Here is a 23,116-nt window from a genome sequence, read left to right on the forward strand (position 1 = left end):
GTCCAGGAAGATCCTACATTCCTTGGAGCAACTGCGCCCTTGCGCCACAACTATCGAACCCGAGATCTAGAGCCCATGAGCCACCAGCACTGAAGCCCACTTGCCCTAGAGCTTGTGCTTTGCAATAACAGAAGCCATTTCTTTCTGGGGATGTGCTGGTCCCCAGTCTGCCCAGGCCCGCGGGGATGGCTCTGGGGCTTGGGAAAGCCAAACTGCCAAGACTCAAAGCAGCCTCCTTCCCATCTGGGAGGCTGGATGTCCTCACGCCTCTGGCTTCTCTGTCCCAGTGGGCAGTGCCTAGAGCCCACGGCCCCCAAGAGAGCTCTCGGCAGACAAAGCCAGTGGCCGAGCCTTACCTGTCCCTCCTGGCCTGCCGGCCTGGAGTCATGTGCCCTGGCCTGTCAGTATTTATTGCCTCCATATGTGCTGTCCTTTGGGCCCGCTGGCCTGCCGCCTCTGCCCCCAGGCTTGGTGCCACCATCCCCAGCAGGCCCTCCCTGGACCACCCAGGACAACCGTGAGACCAAGCTTGCACAGCTGGAGCCGTCCCCTCTGCCCGCACCCCACCTTACCCCACCCTTCGTCGGTCAGGCCTGGGCCTAGAATGCACAGGGTCCTGTCCCTGATTCTTTTCTGACTGGGAAATAAACTTCCCCTTAAGAGGGGAAAAAAGAGAGAAAGAGAGAAGCCATTTCAATGAGAAACCTGCACAGCACAAGGAAGAGTAGCCCCTGCTCGCGACAACTAGAGAAAGCCCGAGCAAAGCAGTGAAGACCTAGTGCAGCCAAAAATAAATAAATAATTTAGAAGAAAAGAAAAGAACTCCCAGCTCCTCACGAGGAGTGAGGACATTACAAGGGGGAGGTCTGGGAAAATACTTCACACATTCATCTACTGCCTCCTTCTGAATACAGAGGGAACAGCCTAATATGTAGGTCTCGGGCTCTCTTCCTAGAACTACTGAATCAAAAGCAGAGGGAGAGAAAACAGGAAATTCGGTATTTTACAAGTTTGCCATTAGACTTTTTAAATACTTAAGCTCTGGAACAACTCCTAGGGTATCATGAAATGTGCATATTTCTGAAGAAACAGTTAAACTCCTGATGCCAATCATGAAGCTTTGCATGTCTGAGTCAACAAGGCTTTGAGCTCAGTCAAGCAAAACAGGGGCTCCCAAGAGGCACAGAGGGAAAATGCAGAGATACCCCAGGGCAGATCCCAACTTCTAGAGGAAAGTGATCCTCACCCACAGAGAGCAGGTTCCTGTAGGTCTCCAGCATCACGTCCCTATACAGGGCCCTCTGAGCAGGGTGCAGGCATTCCCACTCCTCCTGAGAGAATTCGATGGCCACATCCTTAAAGGTCAAATGTCCCTGAAATGAAAAAATATATCTCACTGAGGGACTATGAGGAGAGTTCTTATCTTCACACAAAATAAGAAGAAGAGAGAGGATCAATTGGGTTGGAGAATGGGTTTTGACAGATTCCAGTACAGTCATTTTGAGCAAGTTATGTGCCTCGAATTTTAATTTCTTTGCTTCTGTAAGAGAATATGATATCCTCCAAATCGGTGTGGATGACTGATTTCTGTGGATGATACATGAAATATACAAGCAAAAATGAAACACAGGTTGGCTACACAGGAGAGTCAGATATTCTGTTGTACACACTGAGTGGGATTCAATATGCAAATGAGCTAGTGAGTGGTGTCCTGAGAGACGAAAAAGTCCACAGTAGCTTTACAAAAAAAGATCAGGATCTTAACATTGAGATGAGGATAACAAGAGAAATGACGAAAAGCGTTTCAATACTTCCTATGTGCTAAGTGTTACTCTTAATGCTTTAAGTGTATTGACAGTTACTACATGTATTAACATAGAGGGTTCCCGGAGAAAGTTGAAACGAGTACAAGGTGAACATGTGCAAATGCATAATGTGTGTACACATAGGCCTGGCAGGCTAGTCAATGGGGTCGCAAGAGTGCAAGAGTCAAACATGACTTAGCGACTAAACCACCATTGTGAAAGTGAAGTCGCTCAGTCCTGTCTGACTCTTTGCGACCCCATAGACTGTAGCCTACCAGGCTCCTCTGTCCATGGGATTTTCCAGGCAATAGTACTGGAGTGGATTGCCATTTCCTTCTCCAGGGGATCTTCCCGAGCCAGGGCTCGAACCCAGGTCTCCTGCATTGTAGACAGATGCTTTACCGTCTGAGCCACCAGGGTTGAAAAGTTCTTGAAATAAAAATTGAAAAAAAAAAAAAAACTTTTATTGAGCAAGAACATACTTAACCATCAGAGAAGACTGGTAATTCTGAAGCAGGGCATTTTGGAAGGACCGACAAAACAATTAACTGAAAATGTGACTTCACCTGAGAAAGAGCCATTCTTGCTTGACCTCTTTTCTTTCCTCTTCTGCCTCCTCTGGATTTCTTCCTCAGAGGTGAATCTTTAGAGGTCAATCCTGAAAGTTGAAAACAGGCTGTTTAAGGCTTAGAATCAACATCCCCTTTCCTGTGCCACAACCACACACACAGGGAAGACCTCACCATATGGAAGAGACAGTCCTGTGCTGCCCACTGTCACAAAAGGTGCGTGTAGGCACCCGCCAGGACTAAGGCACCCATCTTCCTGCACACAGCGCTCCCATGGGCTCAGCCCAGAACCTGTTTTAACAATATCACAGGAATACATTTCCCTCTGCCAAATCCACTGCCTTTATTCTTCCACAGGTGAGATCATGTTACTCAGTTCAACCCATGCATGCACATCTCAGCCTCAGCATCTGTGTGTCCCAGGAAACCTGAGCTAAGATGCTATGGTACCCACACCATTTCACACAGCCCACACCATCCATAAACCCACTTGCAGATGCTCCAGCCAGAACAGCAACATCCTTTGCCAACAGTTCCGTACACCCCATGATCCCACAACTATGCCTGGGACACACACACACACACAATTCACTGGGCTCATCCAGAGGCCCACACTTGCTCCCACAACTCTCCTGCAGACCCCGACAGGCTCCCCTCCATTTTCTCCATTTTTCCTCCTCTCCTCCATGAAGGCATGAACAAACAGAGCTGAAAGGCATAGAGACCTCTGGGCACCGGCACTGTAAGAGGGACGCACAGAAGCTGCAAATCCAAGGACTCTGGGTGTCCAGGAATGGAGACCAAGAAGCTGACCCTTCTGGGAAAATACTGAAGGGTTTAGCTTGGAAATAAGCTCTGGGAGAATGTGCTCATCATGAATAGAGGGGCTCTGTTGGAAGGTTTGAGGTCAATCAGCCCATTCTGCATCACCGGCAGAGAACACAGAAGAAAGACCTGAGGGGAACATCCACTTAGTACCTCACTATTTTAACAGATGGCATAAAATGGAAGACAACGGAATATTAGACTATATTAAACCCAGCAGTTCAACTAGGTTTCAACTGCTAAAAAAAATCAGTGACATCCTTACCAAGTACTCATTGAAACAGGCCCTCACCTGTCCTCTACGAGGCCATCTGTCCTCACTCATATTTATTTCCACCTTAGTTTTCCTACTTTGTGAACCACTCTGTCTCGGCTTCTCCTGATCCCTCTCGCCCACATATTTACAGGGATGTCGACCGAATAAGACGCTCGCCTAGCGGAAGACAGCATTTTCCAGCGAGAAAGCTGGGTGTCACGGGAGTGACCATGTCATCTACCCCCACACGCGGACGTGGAAACGTCACTATGAAGAGGCCTGTGCGGCAGAAGGACCGGCCGGACGCGAGGACAGAGGGGCTGGGAAGGAGGGGGTCTCAGGAGCCGCGAGGGCTCCCCAGAACCCCAGGACCGGGGAGAGGACGCGCGCGGCCTCCAGGGCGAGGTTATGGGGGACGAGGAAGGGAAGGAGGAGGGGAGAGCGAATCCATGTCGGGGGAGAGGGCTTTACGCGGGTCAGCGGGGGCGGCGATCAGTAAAGGATTTTAAGCAGGAACATAGAGCAAAGAAGAAAACCAAAGGGGGGAAAAAAAAAAAAGCCAAGGCACCGAACTAGCCTGAGAGAGATTTGAAACGCAGAGGGAAACGCCCCCTGTGACGGCGACATCTGGACTTACGGGACACGGAGGGGTAGGTGCGGTGATTTTCAGGTCCCTAGTGACTCCCACACCCTGAGGAAGGGTTGGGCGCGCGGCTATGAAGCGCAAATTTACACGAAAAACAAGAAACAACGCGCCGCAATATGACCTTTTCTCCGCGATCTTCGCTTCCAGGTCCGTTGCCAGTTGCGCACGCGCGGACTCGGAGGCACGGCGGCGGAGGCGGAGCCAGGGCGGAGCGCGGCCGGAGAGGGGCGGGGCGTGGGACCCTGGTCCGCGCGGGGCGGGCGAGAAGGCGGGGAAGGGGCGGGGCCTGCGCGTACCTCCGCGTCGCTGCGAAGGCGTAGCTCTCTGGGTTAGAAACGCTTGAGAATCTTTTGCATCTCTTGATGCATCGTTGCTCCCTGCTAAGAGATTAAGTTACTATCTCTCCATCTAAAGGAAATCACTCCTGAATATTCATTGGAAGGACTGAGGCTGAAGCTGCAACTCCAATACTTAGACCACCTAATGTGAAGACCTGACTCATTGGAAAAGACCCTGATGCTGGGAAAAATTGAAGGCGGGAGGAGAAGGGGACGACAGAGGATGAGATGGTTGGATGGCATCACCGACTCGATGAACATGAGTTTGAGTAAACTCCGGGAGTTGGTAATGGACAGGGAGGCCTGGCGTGCTGCAGTCCATGGGGTCGCAAAGAGTCGGACATGACTAAGCCACTGAACTGAACTGAAGATGTTTTCCTCTTACAATGAAAATGGCTTAAGTCAAAAGCTTGTTTGTGCCAGTCAGTAGGTTGCACCCAGTCCTGTGAGACTGAAGCAATTCAGCGGTCTGGGATCTCGAAGAAGGATCTGTATGTGGTGGTGGTTAGATCCAGAAACATTTCCTGCGGTTGGATTTAAGCAGTCTGCAGTTGTTCCATACAAACTAGAATGTGAAATACAAGCTCTGCATGCGTAGAAGTAGCTATTTTACACTGACATTCTACAGAATAGTATTTTGGCTTCTATTCCCTGTTCTCGCAGGAGGCCAACTTGGCATTGTGCTCTGTTCCAGAGACTCATTGCGACAGGACCGATCAAAGAATTTTTCACATATTGATAAGTAGGCAAGTCATTCTGACTTCAGTTAACCTGAATTTTATGCTGATAGCCTGTTTGTGTCCTTTTTCCTGTGGAGGGAAAAGTCCAGTTCCTCCTACCTGTGTGTTTCTTCCCTCTGTCTCCTTTACCCTTGAACGACTACCACACTGACAGAGAACACTCCACTTTCTGACACTTCTGATCAGCATATGTGGGTGTTTTTTCCACAAGCAATTGCATGTGACACCAGCTGGGTGTCCTACAATTCAACTCAACCTCAGCATTTATCCGATATAGCATCAGATCCCACACATTCCACAAATCTGCCACTCCCCTGTCCCCACTCCACTCCCCCTACAATACACTTCAGATGCCAGTAAAAGTCCAGGTTGTCACCTCTGCTTCTGACCAGCTGACTTTAGATTGGAGTTTCCAAACCCTTTTTTGGTTCATACAAAAGTATACACACAGCTGGTTTATATAGTGCTGCTTCTAAGTCCTGGAAAAAAAAAAAAATCTAACTGGAAGTCCCAAATTTTAAATGTCTCCAGTGGAAACTTAGTATCACACCCCACCAAGCCACACATCAGTTGTAACTAGTCCTCAGTCATTGTAAATGTTCCTGTCCTGGCAATTTTCTCCCAGTTTGTCCACTCAATGGCCTTTCTCCATTTGCATGACACTCTTCAATTAATGAGTAATTCTTCTCAAATATCACCTTATCATAGAGCATTCTCTGAACACACTGTTTAAATCAGGACTCTCATTCTATGATTATACATGCACACCTTCATTGTATTTATCAGCATCCTGTTTTATTATTGCTGACTTCCCTTACAGAATATAAGCTATTTGAAGATGGTCATTGATTCCCTGCTGTATCATGAGTGATTAGAATTGTTCCTCATTGATAGAATGAGTGAATGCATTTTATCACTACAAAGAAGAAAGCTGCTGCAATGCATAGGTTTACAGATCAGTGGGTTGTCATCAGGTAAACCTCAAATTATATTTGTGGCATTTAAATGGAGCTGGACTCTATGATCCTTGCCCCCTCCCCACCCCCCACCATGTCTTCTGCCTGCCTTTTGCCTGTTGAATGCTTTAGTCAAAGAATAATTTTAATCAGAAAAGTGAGAAATGCTTAAACAAAGGAAGGAGACTAAATAATAATAAGGTAGTCATTAAGCATAGTCAAGGACCTTTAGTTCTTTCTTAAGGGATGTAGATAATATTCTGAACCATATCCTGTGAGCTGTCCTATAGATACCAAAACCCCAGGTGGAGAAGTTAACTACAAGATGGCCAGACTGTACCCAGGACTTGAGCTGCCACAATTCCAAGAATTGACCACAAAGAAATGGGAACAAGTGCACCCCAGAACTAAAGATTAACTGTACCTAAAACAACCAAGATGCTACTGCTAGTCAGACCACTGATGACCAAAATGAAGATGACTGTTAGAGATGACTGTGCTATTTCTGCATGTAATCTGCTCCGCGCCCCCCCAGGCCCCCCCCACACACTGTCTATAAAAGCTCTCACCCCCTGCTTGTCGGGGGCAGGGTGGGGAGTTAGCCTTTGGACAGACGTCCACCACCCCTCCCCCACAGTTGCCAGCAACTGAAATAAACTTTCCTTTTCCCCAACCTGGCCCATTTACTGTCTTTTGAGAGGTGAGCAGCCAGACCCCTATGCATACCTTTTGGTAACAGCATCCGATTCTTTACTCCCATACCACACAACCTAACATTCTGAACATTTCTGATAAAATTGTCATGCTATTGTACCATTAATTTTCTTGTGGACAAATATTGTGACAGAGATAACATGAACATCTCAAAGAGATATACTACTTTTATTTCAGTAAAGTCAGGATCAGTCTCATTTTACTATCAAAGTTTGTTCAGGTCATATATAATCTTTTCAATTTAAGCCAAATTAAAAAAAAAAAAAAAAAAAAAGACCAGCCAACCCAGTTCATTATAAAGTTCCCTGCCTAGGGAAGTTTTTTTTTAAACATTTATTTGGCTGCATTGGGTCTTAGTTGTGGCATGTGGGATTTTCATTGCATCATGCAGGATCTTTCATCGTGGCACATGGGTTCCAGAGCGTGCGTGCTCAGTAACTGCAGTGTTCAGGCTTAGTTGCTCCATGGCATGTGGGATTTTAGTTCCCTGACCTGCATCCCCTGAATTGCAAGGCAGATGATTAACCACTGGGCCACCAGGGAAGTCCCCTGCCTAGGGAATGTTAAACCATGCTCCCTCTGATGACTCCAAGTCCTGAGAAAAAACAGCTCGAATAAAACTCAGGACATCACTTAAAGCAATGATGTCTGAATATCAGGAGAAATCACTAAAGTACCCAAGAAACACTGAAGAAGTGGGCGGGGCTCAAAGGACCCACGCTGGTACCAAGCATGGGTTTAGGACAGACTCCAGGGTCCTCCAGTAGGTGTCCCTGATAGCCTACTGACTACAAGAAAATGTCAACAAAATTCCATTAACAATCAAGAAGGAAAAAGGGAATTTTATTTGAGCCAAGCTGAGGATTATAACTTGGAAGGGTCTCATAAAGCTCTGAGAACTGTTCTGCCTGTTAGAAGTCGAAGGCACAGTTGTATATACATTTTCAAGATAAAGGATAGTTCATCAATATAACATGTTGACCATTTTTCATAAACTTCACCAAGGACATACGGTCCAGGTAACCATGTACAAAGCAAGCAGTAAGTCACCATGACCTTTCACAGAGTTGAGAAAGAACACTACTCTTAAAAAATATCTAATATTTATTTGGCCAGGTCTTAGTTGCAACATGGATCTAGTTCCCTCACCAGGGATCAAACCCAGACCCCCTGCATTGGGAGTTCTAAGTCTTAGCCACTGGACCACTAGGGAAGATCCTAGAACACTTTTAAGAAGTTAGATCAGTAGTGTCAGAAATAAAAAAGTAAGTTGACCTTTATGGTCGAGGAGGCACTCCCACCTCTGAGGAGCTGTGGTTTATGTGTAACGCACAGGTACACTGCACATTAGGGATGGAGGGGGGAAGCCCAAGCAAACAGAAATGTTTCTTTCTTGTCTTGCCTTGAAATATAAATTTTATTAAAATATGAACTCCAAGCACACACACACAAGATTATTTTATCTTATTTCTGAAATTTTATCTCCTAGTATTTTTATGTTCATCATATGTCGTCACTTCATGTAAAGCTTTAAGTGCACACACACACACACACACAAATGTATGTAGGAATATAATCATACAGTGTAGATTTACAACCGAGGAGGCAGATTTCAGAGGACTGAGTCTGAAATTGTACTGCTACAGTATTTTCATTATAGTTACAGAAATTATCTGGGTTACACTATGGAGTTTTTAACTCCAGTGTAAATTGTGAATATATATCTATTTCAAATACGTTAAGTTGTTTAAATCTAATTTGAAAAGAAATCGTCACAGATGCCATTCAACCTAGAGAAACATGATGATGTATACTTAAGGGTCATTATTATGAAGCCCCCAATGCAGTGGGATATGCTTGCATTAATAGAAGGCACATGATTCACTAAGGATTACAAAACAGATTGGGTTTCCTTACTGGCTCAGGTGGTAAAGAATCTGTCTCACACTGCAGGAGACCTGGGTTCAATCCCTGGGTTGGGAAGATCTCCTGGAGAAGGGAATGGCTACCCCCTCCAATATCCTTGCCTGGAAAATCCCATAGACAGAGGAGCCTGGCGGGCTATGGTCCATGGGGTCGCAAAGAATCAGACACGACTGAGCAACTAACACTGTAAAAAAAAAAGATTACACTTTATTCATTTGGATATGAGAAGTATGATACATTCTAATAAACAAAATGGTATCAAAATGCAACTCTAGAGGCCAAATCCACAGCCTTCGCAGATACACTACTCTGATTCTTTTGATGACTGTCCTCTGTAACACTGTCTCTTCGGTTTCCCAAAATGAGACTAATTTTGAATATTTTATATATACAGTAGCTATTCCCCTTCAAAACACAGGGAGACCATTGTTCCACCTCCATTTTTTTCTCCCACATATGCCATCCCTGAAGTTACTTAGCATGCACACATGCAGTGGATAATTCAATATTATGTTCCAGGTGTACCACGTAACTATTTTAACAACTGCATACAGGATGAACTAATCACCCCAGTAAATCTAGTAGCCATCTGTCCCAGTACAAAGTTATTATCACTGACTATACTCCTTATTTTGTATATTACACCCTACACTTCATTATGTAACTGTAGACCTGTACCTCTTAAACCTTTCCTACTTCACACACAAGGGCCTCCCTGGTGGCTCAGACAGTAAAGAGTCGGCCTGAAGTGCAGGAGGCCAGGGTTCCATCCCTGGATTGGGAAGATCCCCTGGAAAAGGAAATGGCAACCCACTCCAGTATCCTTGCCTGGAAAATTCCACAGACGGAGAAGCCTGGTGTGCTACAGTCCATGGAGTTGCAAAGTCGGATGTGACTGAGAGACTTTTACTTTCACTTTTTCACTTTCTTTCACTTCACACACACCTGCCCTTCTGGCAACCATTATTTGTTCTATGTATGAGACTATTTTCCTTTTGTTTTCTAAATTCCACATATAAGTGAAATCACGTGCTGTGTCATTCTCTGACTTATTGCACCCAAATACCCTGTAGAATTGTGTATGTTACTGGAAATGGCAAGATTTTGGTTTTTCTTCACAACTAATATTCTACTATATGTGTGTATATATGTGGATGTGTGTGTATATGTATATATATATTTTTTTCCCTTTATCTATTTTCTTTATTGATTCATCTATTGGTGGACTTTTGGTAGGTTTCTTACCTTGGCTACTTAAAAAAAATTTTTTTTTTATGTGGAACATTTTTAAAGTCTTTATTGAATCTGTTACAATATTCTTTCTGTTTTATGTTTTGTTCTTTTGGCCTCAAGGCATGTGGGATTACCTCCCTGACCAGGAATTGAACCCACACCTCCTGCAATGGAATTGCGGATTCTAAGCCACTGGACTACCAGGTAAGTCCCTTGGCTATTATAAATAATGGTACAATGAACAATGAAGTTCATATATTTTTTGAATAAGCATTTTTGTTTTCTCTAGGTAAATGCCCAGATGTGCAATTGCCAGATTAAATGGCAGCTCTATTTTTAATTTTTTGAGGAGTGGCCATAGTTTGCCATAGTAGCTACCAATTTACAATCCTACCAAAAGTGCTTGAGGGTTCCCTCTTCTCATCTTCACCAACACTGTGACTTGTCTTTTTGATGCCAGCCCATTCTGACAGGTGTGAGGTGATATCTCATTGTGGTTTTGACTTGAATTTCCCCGATGATTAGTGATGCTGTGCATCGTATCATGTACCTTTTGGCCATCTGTAAGTCTCCTCCTCCATGATGGAGTCTCTCAACCTGAGTAGGGCTTGAATACTTGCACAAGTTTTGTGTCAGGCATTACATTTTAAGGTTTCTTTCTACTATGAATTGTTGGATGATCCCCAAAGCTCAAGTTCTGAATAAAAGCACTGCCACATGTGTTGGATTTATGTCTGTTTTCAGTATGCCTTTTTTGATGCCTAGTAAGGCTTGCAAACTGGGTATAAGCTTTGCCACATTCATGACATTTGTAAGGTTTCTCTCCAGTATGGATGGTTTTATGTTGAGTAAGGTATGAACGCATTGTGAAAGCTTTGCCACACTCATTACATTTGTAAGGTTTCTCTCCAGTGTGAGTTCTCTCATGACCCCAAAGTTGGGAACGTTGGATAAAGGCCTTATCACAGTCTTTACATTTGTAAGATTTTTCTCCTGTATGAATTCTCTGATGTGCCATAAGGCTTGAACGCTGGGTAAACCTTTTGCCACACACATTACATTTGTGTGGTTTCTCTCCAGTATGAATTCTCTCATGACCCCAAAGTTGTGAAAGTTCAATAAAGGCCTTACCACACACATTACACTTGTGTGGTTTCTCTCCAGTGTGCATTTTCTGATGTCGAGTAAGGCGTGAAAATTGGGTAAAAGCTCTGCCACACTCACTACATCTGTAAGGTTTCTCTCCAGTATGGATTGTCTCGTGCTGAGTAAGATTTGATCTCATGGTAAAGGCTTTGCCACACACAGTACACTTGTACGGTTTCTCTCCAGTATGGATGTTCTTGTGTTTGTTAAGGCTTGACCGCTCGGCAAATGCTTTGCCACATTCATTACATTTGTAAGGTTTCTCACCACTGTGCATTTTCTCATGACTCCAAAGGAGTGAATGCTGGATAAAGGCCTTACCACATTCACTACATTTGTAAGGTTTCTCTCCAGTGTGCATCCTCTGATGATTTTCAAGGTGTGAGTTTCTACTAAAGACCTTGCCACAGACATCACATTTATATGGTTTCTCTCCTGTGTGCACTCTCTGATGTGTAGTGAGATTAGAACCCTGGTTAAAGGCTTTGCCACACACATTACATTTGTAAGGTTTCTGTCCAGAATGGATTCTCTTGTGATTTCTGAGGTTTGAGCTTTTGCTAAAAGCCTTCCCACAGTCATTACAGTTGTAAGATTTTTCTTCAGTGTGTGTTCTCCTGTGTTGTGTGGGTAACACAGTAGGTTCCACAGTAGGAGGAATTCTGTGAAGTGGGGAAACTGAGGAACCATTGTTAACTGACTTCTCAACTTGAGGGCCTCTATACATTTTCTCCTCAGTTGGAAATCTCTGCAGTTCAGCCACCTGCGCCTGCAGCCTTGCTCCAGTTCTATTGTCCAAATACTTGATATCTTTGCTTCCAGCAATGCTCATGTTATTTTTCACTGTTAACCAACTTCTTATGAATGGCTTGTCATGCATGAAATATTCATATGTATTACTTCTTACAGAAACACTCTGAGGAAAATTAATTAAGGATTTATTATTCTGATCTTCTCTCTGACTGAGATTTTTGTTATGGGTCAAAAGCACTTTTTTGTCATTTCTTGCATCATATCCCCACTCACTCTCATTCTTCTGCATATTTTCACAGACTTCCTTGAGGTCAAAATCCTTGATGCCATGGTTTTCATTTCCATATAATTCTACTAAATTAATGTTCTCTCTTGGTGATAATTTGTTAATTGCAAATCCAGCAGAAAGGATTCCTATAAGATAATCTGGAAAATAAATATATTGAATTACATAATTATACAAAAAATGTGTTTAATAGCATGTGGCAATATGATATAAGAAAAAAAATATTTTAAAAAGTTTATATATCACAATGGGTTTCCCAGGTGGCGCTAGTGGTAAAGAACCCACATGCCAATGCAGGAGACATAAGTGATGTGGGTTTGATTACTGGGTCAGGAAGATCCCCTGGAGGAGGGCTTGGCAACTCACTCCAGTATGCGTGCCTAGAGAACCCCATGGGCAGAGGAGCCTGGTGGGCTACAGTTCATAGAGTTGCAAAGAGTCAGACACAACTGATGCAGCTTAGCAGGCATGCATGCATGCAACCCATGATAAATCTAGCAGGTTAAGTTAATAAATAACCACAATTATGCCAAATAACAGTTTCTGGCATTCTAAAGGATTCTTCCATAAAAACAGAAGAATATATATTCCAGAAGGAATATATTATAGGAAAAGTGAAATATATTTTGAGAATTACTGAAGTTTGTCTATCTTCTGAGAAGTTCTCTCCAGGATATAAAATGTGAAAGGGAACAAATGAAACAGTCCTAGGGTCAGGACAACAGAGAACTTGATATGTATTAATTGAAAACCAAGAGAGATCAAGGGGAAAGATGACTCTTGAGAGAGCCATCTCAGTCCCTCTCAAACTAAAGCATCAAAATGGTCAGCGGTGTCCCTTTATAAAATAGAAAATATAATGTTGTAGGCCACAACAAAGCCCTTCCTCAGCTCTGAATGAGCCACAGCATCATGGTGGAATGGAGTTTAAACTTTTATATATTTGAACAAGAGAGTGACAAGTTTGAGTGTATGGGATGGATCTCCTTTGAGATCCACTAAGAAACAAACTGTTATTTTTCTACAGGTAATTCCCACTTAAGGAGAATTTCCCAAGCAATATTTAATGGAGCAGTTTACTCTGTGCCCACTTGAGCTCCTATCTGTATTCCCATCTCAATCTATTCATACTTGTCTGATTTTCCCCGATTTTCACTTTGCCTTCCAAAGTCCAGGGCTCTTTCCCTTGCTCTAAGATGAAGATAACATTCAGCTTGTAAGAGATTTCAATTCATAAAGTAAAATGGGACATGACATGCTAGGCTATTACAGAACACATGCCCAGCTTTTTGTTCAGCTAAGAAAGAAAATTATAGATGGGTCTAGAAATGTATCATAAAAATTAGTCAACTGACTGCCTCCTGAAGTTTTAGATTAAGTAGGGTCAGGAAAATCCACTGCAGAACGGATAGGCTACCAACTCTGGTATTCATGGGCTTCCCTGGTGGCTCAGATGGTAAAGAATCTGCCTGCAATGTGGGAGACCTGGATTTGATCCCTGGGTTGGGGAGATCCCCTGGAGGGGATAGCAACCCACTTCAGTATTCCTGCCTGGAAAATCCCATGGGGTCGCAAAGAGTCAGACACAACTGAGCCACTAAGCACACCACAGCACGGCGTGCAAATTATCTAATTAACTTTTAAGAACTACTGAATCAAAAACACAAAGGTGGAAGCACAGAATGAGATGTTTTGAAAAAATGTGCTGTAATGCTTTCTGACTACTAATATTCTGCAACCACCACTGATTAAGCACGAACGCCCAACTTCTAACAAAATGAGAAGTTATAGATGATAAGCCATGTCATGAAGCCTTTTCATTCTGAATCCAAACAGCTTCAATCACTCTCTTAAGAACAGGGATTTGAAACTTTAACAAGCATGCCAGGGGATTCCAAGTTTGAGACTCAGAAGGGAAAACTCAAAAGATACATAGAACTAGTTACCACCTTCCGGAGAGAAGTTATCATCACCCAGGGAGACCAGGTTCCTGTAGGTCTCCAGCATCACATCCCTGTAGAGGGCCCTCTGAGAAGGGGCCAGGCATTCCCACTCCTCCTGAGAAAATTCAATGGCCACATCCTTGAATGTAAATAGTCCCTGAAAGGAAAGCACATTTCGCCAAGTGGACAAGGAGCAAGCTCCGAGTCTGACAAAATTACAGAAACAAACGTGTAAGGATTGACTTGGCTGGAGCGAATGTCCTGACTGATCTGTAAGACAATTTTGAGCAAGTTACTTTTCTCAAATTTTTTTAAACTGAGGTGAAATTCGTGTAACATAAAGGTAGATATTGTAAGGTACCATTCAGTGAGTGGCATTTAGTACCCTCACAATGTTGAACAAACACTTGCCTATCTAGTTCAAAAACATCATATCATCGTTAAAGGAAATTTACCCATTTAACAATCTCTTCCCGTTCCTCTTTGCCCCCCATCCCTGTATACCATAATGCTTACTGTCATTATGCATTTACCTACTTGTGATATTTTCATATAAATGCAATGGTACGAAATGTGAGCTTTTCTGTGTGGCTTCTTCCACTTACAATGGTTTTTTCAATTTATCCATGATATGGCATCAGTACTACATTCCTAAAGTATTCCTTTTTCAGGGCTGAATAATTGAATTCTATGACTACAACACGTTTTATATATCCACTCATCCTGATGGCCATTTAGTTTGTTACCACTTCTTTCCTAATTTTAACAGTTCTGCTGGAACTTTCACGTACAAGTATATGTGCAAATACCTATTTTTAACCTTTTTTTTTTTTTTTTTTGGCTGCACCTTGTGGTATGTGGGATCTTAAATTTTAGTTCCCCAACCAGAGATTGAACCTGTGCCCCCTACAGGGAACTGCAGAGTCTTAACCACTGGACCACCAAGGAAGACCCTTTAATATTTTTTATTCGTTTAAACACAGTTCTCCCACTTTCCTTTAGTTCTTTGTCCATGGCTTCCCGTAGCTCTCTAAGGATGTTTAAGATGGTTGATTTAAAATCTTTACTTAGAACTTGCAAATTCTGTTCTTCTTTACAAACACCATCATTAATGCAGTAATCATGCTTAAGCTCTGGTGAAAGAAATGGCAACCTGCTCCAGTATTCTTGCCTGGAGAATCCCATGGACAGAGAAGCCTGGCAGGCTACAGTCCACAGAATCGCAAAAGAGTTGAACACAACTTAGTGACTAAACAACTACAACAACAATAACATGCTTAAGCTGCTCAATCTGGAGAAATCCTTAGGCATCTGTACTGAAGCCGGCCTGCTCAAAAGCAGCCACTGTGAAATCTTTTATAACAGTCACAAATGTGAAACCCTTGTGTCTTCATGAAGAGAATGATCCAATGAGGATGTAAAAAGGAAAATCACCTCTATGTTTACTAAAGTGAAAATAACTCCAACATGTATGGCTTGTGAAAATTTAAACTTGCAGAATAAATATCATAAGAAAACATTTACCAAAAAATATTTTCTAAAATCACATTACAATATAAGATGCATTTTTATTAAGATTTGGGTTGAGAACAAAGAGTTGTTCCTGATGGAGACATTAAGTGATGCTGGAAGACGTGACAGAGAAAGGGATATTTTACTTAAGCCTCTAATCTGCATCGCTATGTGGAGTTGAATCACAAGTGTATATACATGAGATGTTTAATACAAAAAAAAATAACACTATTTGTTATGATGATCTGTGATCCCTGATGTTATGACTATAACTTGCTGAAGGCTCAGACGATGGTTAGCATTCTTTTTTTAGCAATATACAACACTGAACAACTATAATGGTAGAATCAGATCATGGCTCCAGGCTTTCTGATGGCACAAAGTTCTGCTCCTATGTCTTGGCTGAATTATAACCATTTTAATCGAAAACACCTGCTACATGAGAGCCCCCATTGGAATACCTGGGTCTTTCAGCCATGAATGTGGTATGAATTATATATAGAGCTTTTCCTGTCAGGCAATTAAGTTAATTCCATTTTTTACAACTAATTATGTACTAAAACAAGACTTCCCAGGTGGCACTAGTGGTAAAGAATCCACCTGCCAATGCAGGAGACATAAGAGACTCGGGTTCAATCCCTGGATTGGGAAGATCCCCTGGAGAAGGAAATGGCAACCCACTCTGGTATTTTTGCCTGGAGGACATGGACAGAGGAGCCTGGCAGCTACAGTCCATGGGGTCGCAAAGAGTTGGACACAACTGAAGCAACTTAGCACAGCACATGTACTAAAACACCCTCTTCTACATCCTGTTTCCATTTTGGAACTTCCCATTTTAAAGTACTGATATTTTAGAGTCAGAAACACAATGATTCACTCAACTTCAAATGCCTTCAAAAGCGCGTTTCCCCATATAAGTCTTCCTTTCAGACTTCAGGTATTGTGAGCATTGGAACATCACTTATCATATGTAGTCTCTTTGACCCTGGTTTACATGGAGCTGAAAGGGCTTGCAGAAGGGTTCTCTGAACAATCCTTAGTGGCCTACCTCACTGACACCACAGAGCCTACTCCTACTTCCAATCCACGTCTGAGTACAAAACCTTTCATAGGAGGATCGCCTAAAAGGACCCTCTTCCCAAATGCAAGGTCACTAAGTCACACTGAGGAGGAAATCTGCAGGGAGATGAGAGGAGATTCAGGGAAGGCCCTGTGTGTGATTAAATATTTTAGGCAGGAAACTTCATAGAGAAGTTTAACAAGTCCAATTCATGTCATTTTAGGAAAGAGTTAACATCAACAAAGAATATGACTTTTACCTGGGAAAGGGCCATCCCTTCTCCTTTCTTTCCTCTTCCTCTGAGCTTCTTTCTCAGGTAAGATTATTCTGTGTGACAAAAAAAAAAACCAAAAACACATCTTTTAATGTTTAGAATCAACAAACCTCCCTCCCCTGCCACAAGTATCCACACACAAAGAAACTTCCTCTGGGGTAAAGAAGGTCCCCAGTGACTGGAGGGATCGGAGACAATGAACTCCTATCAGGAGACCAATATGTGAGTTTTCACCCCTTTTTTCAACCCCTTCTCCTGCTGGAACCCTCACTCTGCTGCAACTGCACCGTCCTTTGTCCATATGACATTCAGCCAAAGGAAACTGTCTCCTCCCGGTTTCTGGCTCCTTCCTGGGCAGCCAGCATCCAAGGACTGGCTGATGCAGGATAAGATGCTTATCCATCCAACAATCTGGGCTTCCTTGGTGACTCAGACAGTAAAGAATCTGCCTGCAATACAGGAGACCCAGGTTCGATCCCTGGGTCAGGAAGATCCCCTGGAGGAGGGCATGGCAACCCACTCCAGTATTCTCGCCTGCTTAATTTTTTGTTCATAATCTCTGCCTTCAGTAAAATATCCTTTATATTTTTTTACGACAAATGTCATAAACCAATAAATACTGTTTTTTGCACTTAGTTACTGTGCTCCAATGTTTACGTGAAGACTATAATTCAACAATTATTCTAAAGCCACACTAGGGCTTCACTGATGGCTCAGTGGTAAAGAATCTGCCTGCCAATGCAGGAGAAGTGGGTTCCATCCCAGGGTCAAGATCCTCTGGAGAAGGAAATGGCATCCCAGTCCAGCATTCTTGCCTGGAGAATCCCATGGACAGAGGAGCCTGCTGGGCTACCGTCCTTGGAGTCGCAAAGAGTCAGACATGACTGAGCAACTGAAGAAGAACAACACAGTCACTTTTTTTTTCTATTTTGTTGAAATATAATTGATGTACAATACTATGTTAGTTTTGAGAATACTACAGAGGGATTTGACATTTTCAAACATTATGAAATGATCACAATAAGTCTTAAGAAAAAGACTTCATGTTATGATACAGAGATAGACACAAGCTAAGAGAAAAGTTATGTCTTTATCTCTGGGCCTATGCCCTCTGCCCTTAAGTTTTTCATAATTGTTGGAGGACTGCAGCACTTTTCAAATTCTCATTGTAACTGGCCACTCATCCCAGAAAACCACCAGATGCAAAAACAAGACCAACTTTGTAAATTATTTCTCTCAGAGGATCTCATTTGCTCAGACTCAGAAAACCGGGTCTACTTTACTTCTCCATGTTACAGGTGGTGCACGCGTCTCACAGGGGAAGGGATTTACCAAGTTACTTTGAAGAAGTCTGAGTTGAATGAGCAGAACTGAGTGTAAGTGGTAGCCTTACACTTTTATAGGTTTAAGTAGAAAGAGTTTATCCTATTTGCAGATTACCTATTTATTTCTAAGCTAAAGAGGCTTCTTTTTCAGGGTTTAATGAAAGACAAACATTTTATTCCTCTACTGTAGAAAAAAACAGAACAAAAAATGCAAGCCACATCAATCCAGCCCATCCTTCAACATCTGCAGAAAAAGGATGAAGGGGATGAGCGAGGAACATCTATTCAATTCTTAGCTGGAGACTTCAGCTCAGAGCTCACTAACTTAGTAGATCTTTTAAGGGAAGAATAAAGTTGTTAAATACCAAAGTAACTGGTGAATCTAGGTTTTGAGTTTTAAAAGATTATCAACATTCATAACCACAGGCCTAGTGAAATACTGTAAAGTTATTTACCAGACATCACAGAAGAGCTCCAAGTTAGGATATAAAGCACATAAACCTCATAATGTGAACAATCAAATTAAGAGGGAAAATAATCTGTAAATTTAAAGGAGAGGAAAGCAGTACCGTTAACAATGGCCATTTTAGCAGCTTCCTTGGTGGTCTAGTGTTTGGGAGTCTGCCTGCCAGTGCTGGGGATATGGGTTTAATCTATAGTCCAGGAGGATCCCACATGTCTCAGGGCACCTAAGCTGGTGCGCACAACTACTGAGATCATGTGCTGCAACTTCTGAAGCCCGCAAGCTCTAAAGCCTGTGCTCTGCAACAAGAAAAGCCACTGCAATGAGAAGTCCAGTGCACCATGAGTAAGAGTAGCCCCTGCTTGCCAAAACTAGAGAAAGCCCTTGCAACCAAGGAAGACCCAGCACAGCCAAAACCAAAAATAAGTAAGTTAATTTTTAAAATAGTCATTTAAACAAAAGCACCATGTGGTGAAAGAAATTTGTCTTCCATTTCTTGGAGGAGGACCTAGAAGTGACTGAGGTAAGCCTTCTGGTTGAATACGGACTGCAAATAGAATTATTATCTGATTCCAACACCTGGTTTTGCAACTCTCATCTCTTCTGCATAATTTAGACAAGTCAACAAATTTTATAAAAATTAGGTTGTACAGCCACAAATTCACTACTTCAGAACTTAACAGTCCATACCCAATCTACTCAATACTCACCTAGGTTTGGGTACCCCCGCTTTCTCTACCACTATGTGCTTTTTTTCCTCGGTATATATCTCTGGATCCTTCTGTTTCTCTTCTCCTTTGCCCATTTCTGCGTTTCTTTCTCTCTTTCCTGTGCATCATTTTGTTTCCTTCTCTTTCTATTTCTCCTCCCACAGACTGGCCTCGCCCTGTTGCAATACCTGACGTTCTTCCTGCACAGTATTTCTGATGCCTCACTAGTTGCAGAAACTTCTGCCTCAGTATTCCCTTCCCGCTCTCCTTAGAGGGAGGTCAAGGATGATCCATCGTCCAGGACTGAGGACTTGTCAGAACGAAATCGGGCCGAGGAGGGTGAGGTCGGGCAGGGGAGCCGGGAGTCGGATAGAAGTTAGAAAGGGAGTCAGAGCAGGAAAACAGCGCTACAGGAGGTCAGCGTCTATACGGACCGAAGGCAGAAAGTTGGGGCCGGTGTCTGCCTTAGAGCGATTTTAACAGGAACCGGGCCCAGACTGCCGGGACCGAAAAAGTTTTCAGGTGACGCCGCAACAGGCGAAATGAGAGGACTCAGAGCGAGAGCGACGGCCGCGTTCAGGGGTTTTAACTTACTGGGAGCCGCTCCGAAACCCCGGTCGGGGGCCGCGATGCCCGAAGAACGCATAGCGCGGTCACCAACGAAACCAAGACTTTCTCTTCCGAGTGTACCCGTTGTTACGCGGAAATCACTTCCGGCTCTTCAGGGAACTGCGCGTGCTCACTGGGGCGGGGCGGGGCCTGGGCCGCCGCGGGGCGGGGCTGTGGCTTTCGGGTGGATGGAGGGTCCTCCGCCTGTAGTCCTTGATCTGGTCCTCGGACCGGCCCCTGGGAGTTTCTGGTTGCTCCTCTTCCCTCTGGACAGGTTTCTGTACTTTGGATCCTCCGCACTTGTATGCTGTCCTTTGAAGCCAGGCCTCAGTGCAGAATTAGAGATGCACAGTCCACTTCTATTAGAAGCTGAAAGTTGAGAAACATGGACAGAAAAACGTGGTGGGCTGCAGTCCATGGGGTCGCAGAGTCGGACACTACTGAGCGACTAACACTTTCACTCTCCCCCACCCCCGCACCCACTTACGTGGAAAGAGCCAGCAGATGAAGAAACTGGATCCTCTGAGCAGCGAGGATGCAGGAGCCCTGGACCTAGGGCGGGGCTTGGCGCTGTGGGCGGGGTTGGATCCCGGAACTTGAGACCTCAGGCAGTTACACGTTTTTGAAAGTGAAAGTGAAGTTGCTCAGTCGTCTCCGACTTTGCGATCCCAAAGACTGTAGCCGGACAGGTTCCGCTGTCCATGGGGGTTCTCCAGGCAAGGATACTGGAGTGGGTTGCCATTTCCTTCTCCAGGGGATCTTCCGGACCCGGGGATCGAACCAGGGTGCCCTGCATTGCAGGCAGACTCTTTACCCTCTGAGCCACCAGGATTATTTATTTTAAATTTATTTATTTTTGACTGTGCTAGGTCTTCCTTGCTCCTTAGGCTTTTCTGTAGTTTCCTTGTGTGGGCTTCTCCTTGCAGTGGCTTCTGTTGTTGCCAAGCCTGAAATCTAGACCTTCCTGGCCTTAGTAGTGGTGGTGCAGGGGCTTAGCTGCCCTGTGGCATGTGGAATCCTCCCTGATCAGGGATTGAACCCTTGTCCCCTGCATTGGAAGGCAGATTCTTAACCATTGGCCCACCAAGGAAGTCCCACAGCTTTTTATTTACTTAACCAAAAGCTTGAGTTTTAGAGCAGGTGATGGACACTGGTAGTGTGACAGGAAATGCAGAATTGTGCATGTGGGAAATGTGCAATTTTATACTCACTTCCCTCCTGGGCTTCCCTTGTGGCTCAGCTGGTAAAGAATCCACCTGCAATGTAGGAGACCTGGGTTCCATCCCTGGGTTGGGAAGATCCCCTGGAGAAGGGAAAGGCTACCCACTCCAGTATTCTGGCCTGGAGAATTCCATGGACTGTATAGCCCATGGGGTCGAAAAGAGTCGAACACAACTGAACGACTTTCACTTCACTTTCCCTCCAGAGTATAATTTAAACTTCTGTTTCCCATTCATTTGGAGGCATCAGAAACTAAGTGAGGAAAAATTTCAACCCTAAATATGTCATTGTCCAAGGGACGCCTTTGGAGATTGTGTGCAAGGAGTAGGCTACAGTCAGGCACTTGAGAAAGAAGCTTTAGGAAGGAATTCAACCATATATATATATGTGCAGTATAATTTTTTTTTTCTTTGACTTGTATCAGGCTAGTGGATTTGAAGAATAAGACCATTTCGATAGAAATTTCCACTTCCCAAATATCAACTATTAATGTTATCTTCACTGTAGTTTTGCTGCTTATTAACTTTTCTTATGCACTTTGGCATATTTCTGAATGATTTATCAGTTGAGAATAAACATATCTCCTTTGTCCAAGGCTCTGGTGGAAAACTCCAAAAACCTTTGGAATTTCCACTAACTGAACACTGTGCTCTACAGCAGAAACTGATACAATATTGTAAATCAATTACCCTTCAATTAAAAATAAAAAACAAGATTGGAGTTTCCTGAATGACAGACGTGCTTTTGTTATTATGTTAAAAAGGCAACTTTGAGTGGGGGATCCATACAAAATTTTGGAATAGGAGCTTGGACCCCAGAAAAACCAACCAGGTTATGAGAGAATTGGAATATTACACAGTGGTGAAGCTCAATGAACTAGAGGTACATATGTAAGAAGAAAATCTTCTTGAAAACAATTGGGAGAAAAGTCATGATACAAAATTAGATAGCATAAAGACATGTATATAAACATTTTGCACTCACAGAAAATAATATTTAGAGTTAAAAGTATGTATGTGTTAGAATTTCTAAAAATGCTTGGGAAAGACAAAGATCAAGTTATAGTTGTATATCAGATACATATGTGATCAAATGAAAATGCAAAGTAAATAGGAAATAAATTTCTCTTCCGGTCTTGTGGATGAGACCTGCCAGGTCAATTCCCATGGACACCCATGATTAGATCTCATGTGAATGCATTATATTGGATGTCAGAGGGAATGAAAAGCCCAATGAAACAAGAAGGCATCTTGAAACCAAAGCAGGGAGGCAAGGATCTTTAGGTAATCAATGAATCAGTTTATTGTAGGGTGACTGACTCCAAGAGCCTGATCTAGATCAGGGTGACAGTGATAAGATGAAATTTCACAGCTGCCCTCCACACTACCCCAGAGCCATTCTGACAACTCTGCAGTTAACCTAGGCTATCTGGGTAAATGCTTGGAAGCAGAATAAATTTTCCTAAAATTTATGAATGGATTCTGTCTCTTCTAGGATCATCAGGAGAGGGAACAGATAAAGCATCCATTTGTTCACATGGGACTAATTCAGTAGCATCTCTGTTCTCCTGTTTTGACAGATGTTTACTGATGCAACTTTCATGAAAATTTTGGGTTTCATGGTATATTGGTAATGCTCAAAAGTTTTGTGAACACTCCATGGCTTGTGAAACTGTGACCTCATTTCAGATGGAATCTAAAATTTTAATCTAAAGAATGAATGCTATAAATGGTACAGTTTGCAGAATATCTCAAATATTACCCATGAAAATAAAAAATTTTACATCACCAAAAACAGACCTACATG

The 23,116-nt window shown here is 43.2% G+C and overlaps 2 protein-coding genes across 2 annotated transcripts in view; one reads left to right on the forward strand and one right to left on the reverse strand.

The window, feature by feature from the left end:
- The window catches only part of LOC106700528 (zinc finger protein 845-like), a 33,383-nt gene extending 12,813 nt beyond the window's left edge, over positions 1–20,570 (reverse strand). Inside the window, exons 1-7 of the mRNA XM_070387727.1 lie at positions 20,075–20,570; positions 16,968–17,035; positions 14,140–14,293; positions 10,659–12,333; positions 4,223–4,407; positions 2,372–2,463; positions 1,247–1,373 (exon numbers count right to left, since the gene is read on the reverse strand). Coding sequence (XP_070243828.1) covers positions 1,247–1,373; positions 2,372–2,463; positions 4,223–4,407; positions 10,659–12,333; positions 14,140–14,293; positions 16,968–16,982 — 2,248 coding nt within the window. The 5' untranslated portion in view covers positions 16,983–17,035; positions 20,075–20,570. The remainder of the gene's footprint in view (positions 1–1,246; positions 1,374–2,371; positions 2,464–4,222; positions 4,408–10,658; positions 12,334–14,139; positions 14,294–16,967; positions 17,036–20,074) is intronic.
- The window catches only part of LOC102269322 (zinc finger protein 677-like), an 84,376-nt gene that overhangs the window by 27,914 nt on the left and 33,346 nt on the right, over positions 1–23,116 (forward strand). The gene's annotated exons all lie outside the window — the stretch shown is intronic.

Source organism: Bos mutus, chromosome 18, assembly GCF_027580195.1.
Source record: "Bos mutus isolate GX-2022 chromosome 18, NWIPB_WYAK_1.1, whole genome shotgun sequence".
NCBI classification, from domain to species: Eukaryota; Metazoa; Chordata; class Mammalia; order Artiodactyla; family Bovidae; genus Bos; species Bos mutus.